Source organism: Henckelia pumila, unplaced genomic scaffold (genome assembly GCF_033568475.1).
Source record: "Henckelia pumila isolate YLH828 unplaced genomic scaffold, ASM3356847v2 CTG_461:::fragment_3, whole genome shotgun sequence".
NCBI lineage: Eukaryota > Viridiplantae > Streptophyta > Magnoliopsida > Lamiales > Gesneriaceae > Henckelia > Henckelia pumila.
In genome coordinates, this window is record NW_027331831.1 from 2,579,434 (window position 1) to 2,586,435 (window position 7,002).

Here is a 7,002-nt window from a genome sequence, read left to right on the forward strand (position 1 = left end):
GAATTTCTTTTAGAGAATCACTTACTTTAACATAATATAAAATGGCAATTTTTAAAAGGAAAATACCCTCTCATCTAAGTAAAAAAATAAAAATAAAAATAAGGATGCAATAGATATATATTGAATTTTTTAATATGTTTAATTTCTTAATTAACGTTGCACCTAATCGGTTGGGGGTTATAACTAAAGCACACACCAAATATTTGAATTGAAATTTATTTATTTATTTTTTAAGTCAAATAATTTGACTTGCAAACACTTTCCATATATCAAAATCAAGATTCGTTTATTTCATGTCCACACATTATTTATCGACTACCGTCGATTTGGGGCTCCTTGAAAACTATCTCAACAGTTGATATTGAATTTCTTTTTTTTAAATAAAAACATTTGATATTGAAATTTCAGACCTCATAAAATTGAGAAATCTAGTGGAGGTTTTTTTTAATGTACAAACAAGCATTACACCATCTAGATATGATAACAACTGATTTCCTAACTATACAAAAAAATTAAAAAAATTAATAATAATAATAATAATAATAATAATAATAATAATAATAATAATAATTATTATTATTATTATTATAATAAATCATGGTGTTTGTGTGTGTGTACCAGATAGTTCTTTTTATACTTTTTATTCACATTCAAGCTAAATAAGCTGCACTAAAAATAAATATGAACTTTTTTTCCAAAATAATATTTTATATTCATAAATCTTGAATTTTTCTTGAAATAATGAAATTTGTGTTTTTACAAGTAAACTGTAAACATATGCATTGCCAACGCGCATTAGTAAAGTTCATTCAAGACTTGATCCACATGTGAATAATATATATCAAGACCATTGAAACTAAATCTAATTCTGATTTATCAATGGATTGGATGCATCGGGCACGAATAACAACTTAATTTGAAAGGTTAATCAAATATAATCTATACTAGTTCCGTGTGCATTCGTTATGTGCATATATCTAGACGGTTATTTTTATATATATAAATACTCTTGTTAAAAAAATTAAAATTAAAATCAATTATTTTTTAATAAATTTTTTAGATTTTTTTTTTTACATAAATTTGAATTTAATAATAAAAAAACAAAGAGGTGTAATTTGAGGATCCTAAAAATATTATGAAAAAGTAATATCTATCGTATAGATTTTTAGAAATTTTATATAACAGAAAATGATTTTTACATTTAAAAATGACCTACAATTACTGAGAAGACAACAAAATTTAGCGTGACTGAAATATGTATCCATTGTAAACAGCATTCACATAATGTTTTACGCATTGCAAAAGAAAATCATTTACAATAGAAATACAAGTAATCAGACACGTTCCTCCGAACAAAATTTATTTGGCGCGCGACTTCCATACTCATGAATCGATGTGTTTCCAAAGATATATAAAGGAGGAACCATTACCACCGTTCTTGATCCAGTTGAGAATTACTCATCTTTCACCTCCTTTAGGCACACAGGACAAGTCTGCGAGTGACAGATGGGAGACGTTACACGCGTACAATGGAAATACATTATGGTTTACTATACTTTCAACAGCAAATTTCATCCTCTTCTGATACAAGAAAATGGTCATTTCTGGAGCATCACCGTTCGGACTGGTGATTTGGAATGACTAAAACAAGTGCAGGTGCAAGTAATGGGAATGCAGGATAATCCAATCAAAGTGGAAATGAAAATCTACAGAAAGCATACTCATTCTTGCATACACTCGTGATTATACCTTAAAACATGTTCCTGTGGATTTCATTGTACATGACGATATACCACTTTTTAAGTGTATATGAATTATAAGTACAAAATTTTGTAATACAAATGCACATTTATATTTAGACATGCAAGAGTACATATCAACTCTATCTCAGTTCATAAAGGTGCATTTTACAATAAAATAATCTTTTAAGTAAATTTGCATTTGATAAGTGATTGGTTTTGTGGTAGCAGTTCCACATTGCATGATAAGATTCAAATAGATAGGATGAGTTCATCGATGTGGTTGAAGTTGAACTGGCAATAAATAAAGAAGGAAATTATCCTAGAAAAAGAAGGAAAAAATAATAATACTCACCTTATTCAATCGCAACCAATGAGTGATGCACTTGGAATGATAATGGTGAGCGCATGGCAAAATGATCAGCTCGGACCTATTCTTATATTCGGAATAGCATATCACGCACCTAAAAAATTGTTGACATGGACAAAACCAAACCAGTCAAATGATTTTCCCTTCATTCAATTGAAGCAATAGCAATAAGTCCTTGAGTTTTATTGAATGTGCCATAGGAGGAAATCGTCCAAACCTCGAGCAAAGAGGATGTTATTCACCCTTATCCAAAAATGGCACTGGTAGAAAGGTAAACTCGACTCGTGATACTATACGATATGTTCTTTTCCATGGCCAATAGCTTCAAGGGAGGTGGTGGTGATTATGGTTTTCTGAAGTAAGGTCTATTTTTATTGGCTTACCTCGAGTGAGGTTGATGTGACTTATCATTCATCATTATTTGTGCTAAAATAGCGTCTTACACTCTTTACACCATATTGCTAAATGCTACTTTAAACATGCATTTACCACATAATTTACCAGCAAGGATAATGATAAAAGCCAAAAAACAAGAAAAATAAAAACTCAGTAATAATCATACTCTTCTGGTTCCTTTTTTTTCCTTGAGAAAAACCCTGCTTTATATTTGAAAGTTGGAAGCCGAGCTATGATATTTGGTGAGAGTCCTCTGCTTTCATTGCCAACAGATTCTCCTAGTGTTTGCAACTCCTAAAACCAAAAATAAATAAATTATTAAATAAAACATTTTATGGTTACTTAAGATTGCCAGCTTTAAGGATCAATCCAAAACATGCAGTTCATGTGATGTAACCAACCTCATAACTCATGGCATCGGGATCAAAATCATCTTGCTGTAAGTTCTGATTACTCCCCTGTATTAAGTGTAAGACAAATCAAGAATTAGGCACAACTCTAATGTCTTGTTGATTAATTGAGTAGAGAAAAAATTGTGCAATTACCACCACAGGTGTTTCACTTGAAGATGGCCCGGTGTTAACTGTAGATACAGATGTTACAGTTCCCACTAGCAAGTTAAACAAACGAACATAAGAATGAAAAAATAGTTTAACTAGAATATAATGCTGCAGGCATATGTATGCATTCTCCCAAAGCATCTCTCTCTCTCTCTCTCTCTCTCTCTCTCTCTCTCTCTCTCTCTCTCTCTCTTTGTGCAATTTTCTTGTTTATTGTGTTAGTATTATTCGATCAAGCATTTATGTCATGGAATGAACTACTGATGGGAACTTGCACGCATTTGAAGGCCGAAATAGATTTTTAAACAGCACAACGGAACCACTAATGGTGCCACATGTAAAAATCCCACAAGTTGGATAAACCAAAGGACAGAAGTTCTGATTTGGTATAGATTTTCAAGACAAAAGTGGTGTAGAGTCTATAGGTTGAAACAAATTGCACACAAAGTTACAGGTGAAAGCTTGTGACACGTTACTCACATGGAATAAATGAAAATGGTATACAGGATATAAAAAATTGGATTCATGTCATTGTAGTAAGAAATTGTGGATTCATGTCATAGTTATACGAAATCAATAACATAATTTGTGTTCAGTCTACGTGTATCTTATATTTTCATTATTGTTTAACTCATTGAACTGGCAATCAAGGTGAAAAAAGAAATGCAAAGAAGGGGGCATGGCATAAAGCAATGCAACAAAGTGAAAAGCTGTGGTAGCACATGTCGTTTGTTAAGAGAGCAACACAAAGGAGCCAAGACGAAAGAGATGGGCAAAGAAGGGGGCATGGCATCACTAATTTTTAGTTTTTCCAATATTACATAAAACTATATGCTCCTTGAAAATTGGATGGAATCAGTAATATAAAAGAGAAGTTACAAATAAAGAACCATACCATCACCAGTCTCTGGAACATCAAGACTGTTGAAGTCATCCCCCAACTCCAAGGACCATGCAAATTCTTCATCCAGAGCCAACTGTGATTCAGTACGCGCAGAACGTGAGGACACACGTTCTAACTGCAGAGTCCTGCTGCTAGGTTGATCGCGGTCATTAATCGTATCTCTTCTGTAATTATTGTTCTGAAAATCAAGAAATGCACTTTCCTGTATGAAAACATGCATAGTGTTAATGAATATTTTGAGACCATTGAACGATGAAGCAATATTTTTCAGGAAAATAATTTTTTCAGTTCGCAAAACTGCCTTTTGAGATTTGATGTACCTGCTGTACAAGAAATTCTTCAACATCAACATCACCAAATTCCGGAATTGCATCCCTGAGATGTTCAGCAATTTCAGCTGGAGTCATACCATTCACATAATAATTGTAGACCTCGTTATTCATAATAGACACTTCAGACATCATCCGAAAGTGTATTTCTCAAATGTGTCTGGTCACCGCCCTCAAATCCTATCTTCAAATCCAAGAGAGAAATTAAATAAGTTTTAAAAGCAGAAGCTAAAAAAAAAAGTAGCATTCATATACTCAACATTTTAGCTCAAGTAGTAGCACACTTTATATTCAATAACCAACTATGTAATAGCAACTAACTTATTAATGTGAATAACATTTAAGTTCGGAAGGGGAAAAGTTCATGATATTTTGTTTGCAGTTATTCATTAGATTTTTCTTTCATTTCATTCGAAGTTCACGGTGCTTTAATTCCAGTCAGGACTCCTCTCAAGATAAGTATCGATTTATTGAATTTAGAAGTGACTGAAAAACGCCCATAAAAAAAAACCTTCAGGGACTTATACAACATGAAACTTGAAGCTTTACGGACTAAGAGCATAAGGAGAAACAAATACTTTAAACTATATTAGAGAGTGATAACATACCTTAAAACATTAAATATCAAATATTCAAAATCCTCAGGGTCATGAATTATGAATACATGGGCGGTAAAGGATTATTCTTGAACAAGAACGAGGGATTCTAGACTATTTGTGCTTACAGTTCCAGTCATTTCATTTCGAGTGCGAGGAAATAGTTTAGCAGGAAACAAAACAATAGCCAAGTCAATCTGTACAACTTAATATTTAAAGTTATTTTCTTGACCATAAAAGCCTCTAATCAAAATTGAAGAGATGCATAATATCAAACAAATGAGCATTATCAACTAATGCTGACACGGAAATTTCTCAAACATTGAAAATTTCAAACGGAAGGTTTCAGGAAATTGCCAGCCACTGAGATACAAGGAATAGGAAATAGCAATGTAAAATAGAGGTGGGCCAACAAATTGTTTGGTCAGCAACTATGAGATCCAAAAACTCTATGAAAATGATTTGGTTAAAACCTCAAAATCACAAACCAAAGCATCCCCTTTACATATCTATGTAGTCAAACAATTACTTAACCGTGTGGGTCGCACCTGAATCCCCTCCTAAATTTACTATGCGCTGACTTTGGCCTAGAGCTGACACACACATTGAAACAGTCACACGAAATAGAATACAGAAAGACAAAATTAGATCCTGCTCAGTATAGAGTTCAAAATCCAGAAGTAACAGAAACAGGACAAAGCGGGTACTTTTTCTGGAAATATAACTCCACATGTAAACCAAACTAATCCAATTGCAAACCAGCATCACATCTTGAAGAACTTGACAGAAACCACAGAGAAAAAGCAATGGTTTGTCGAAATTAACACTCGAAGGTGAAATAATGAGCAAAGAAGTCACCTTTTCACCTCTGGAATAATGATGGTGAAAAGGGTTCTTGAATCTTGATTCTCCCCCCTTGTTTTCTTGCTATCACACTGTTCACTTTAAAAAATAAGAGTAATGTGAAGTAGCAAGAAAAGATTGAAGTCATATAATATAAAAAAATGAATAAAGAGCAAATAGAATTTTTGTATGTGGAAGCAGGTGGAAAAAGAAAGCAGTAGACCCCGTCTACTTGACCTTTTCTTTCTTCGTTTCTCTGTCAAAATAAAAATATTAAAAATTTCATATTCATACGCACAAAAGATATCTTGCTCAATCCAATGTGACATTGTATAACCTTCGGGCGTATTTAGATCAAACGATCATAATTGGTCTAAAAAAAATTTTGGGAGCATTTCTGGCCCTTGGATCTGCCGTGGGAGCAGTATCCCCGTCCAAGATGGAAATTTCCGGTCCACGCAATTAATACGTCTGACTTTTGGGTAACATGGGTCATCTAAGGTCCATTCTTGTTCTGTCTTCTTCCCTTTCCTATTTCTTAGATAATTAATGTCCCGTAATTATTATCCATCACTGTTTTGTTATTATTCATAAAACACACAAACTTATATAATGATATACCTCAATAAAGTGATCTACTTGGATGAACTGAAGAAGCTCCTCCAAATAAAAGATGAACTGCTGCTGACCTGAAATCACTAACAAGAGTATTAAGGGGGGCCGAAAGGTGTTCCGGCGTATCCCCTCCGACGCTCAAGTCAGATGCTAGGATAGCGAAAATATAGAAAGTGGTGTGTGTAACACTCGGTATTTTTAAATACGTAAATTCGCATGCATAATTAGGAAATTTATTTATTGAAAATTTTAGATTTATGGGTTAAATAATTATGTAAAATTATTTGTGCATGTTTTAAGTTATTTTTAAGCATTTAACCCATAATTAGTGATTTTCACGATTTATGAAAATTAATTGTTTTGATCGCGTAGACGGGACCGTGGACGGACGAGATGACAACTTTCTATCCAATTTATTTCATGAGCATTTTTAGAGCCCAAAAATATTATTTTGAGTTTTATTTCCTCAATATTTTTAGTATTTAATTTTATATAATTTTAGGAGTCCGTTTTTATTCAAAATAAGCAAAAATAATGACTTTTTAGTATTTTTAAAATTCCCTTAATTATATATTTCGGGATTTATGATTTAGTATCAGATTTAAATCTTTTAAGTGGAGTTTTAAATTATATATTTTGGTATATTAATT

The 7,002-nt window shown here is 32.6% G+C and overlaps 1 protein-coding gene across 6 annotated transcripts; it reads right to left on the reverse strand.

Annotated features, from left to right (window-relative positions):
* Positions 1 to 1,245: 1,245 nt before the first annotated feature.
* Positions 1,246 to 5,993, reverse strand: LOC140871560 (uncharacterized). Of its 6 annotated transcripts, none has more exons than XM_073274118.1 (8): positions 5,753 to 5,993; positions 4,290 to 4,482; positions 3,961 to 4,171; positions 3,051 to 3,088; positions 2,907 to 2,963; positions 2,672 to 2,799; positions 2,095 to 2,203; positions 1,246 to 1,493 (listed from the first exon to the last, which is right to left on the reverse strand). In XM_073274118.1, exons 2-8 carry the CDS (start codon positions 4,431 to 4,433, stop codon positions 1,455 to 1,457), a joined length of 726 nt encoding a protein of 241 aa, XP_073130219.1. In that variant the 5' UTR covers positions 4,434 to 4,482; positions 5,753 to 5,993; the 3' UTR covers positions 1,246 to 1,454. The 6 variants fall into 6 exon arrangements, with proteins under 6 accessions (XP_073130219.1, XP_073130216.1, XP_073130214.1 ...); XM_073274115.1 differs by having other exon boundaries at positions 3,051 to 3,115; positions 4,290 to 4,478; positions 5,753 to 5,991; XM_073274113.1 differs by having other exon boundaries at positions 3,051 to 3,115; positions 5,753 to 5,990.
* Between the last annotated feature and the right edge of the window lie 1,009 nt (positions 5,994 to 7,002).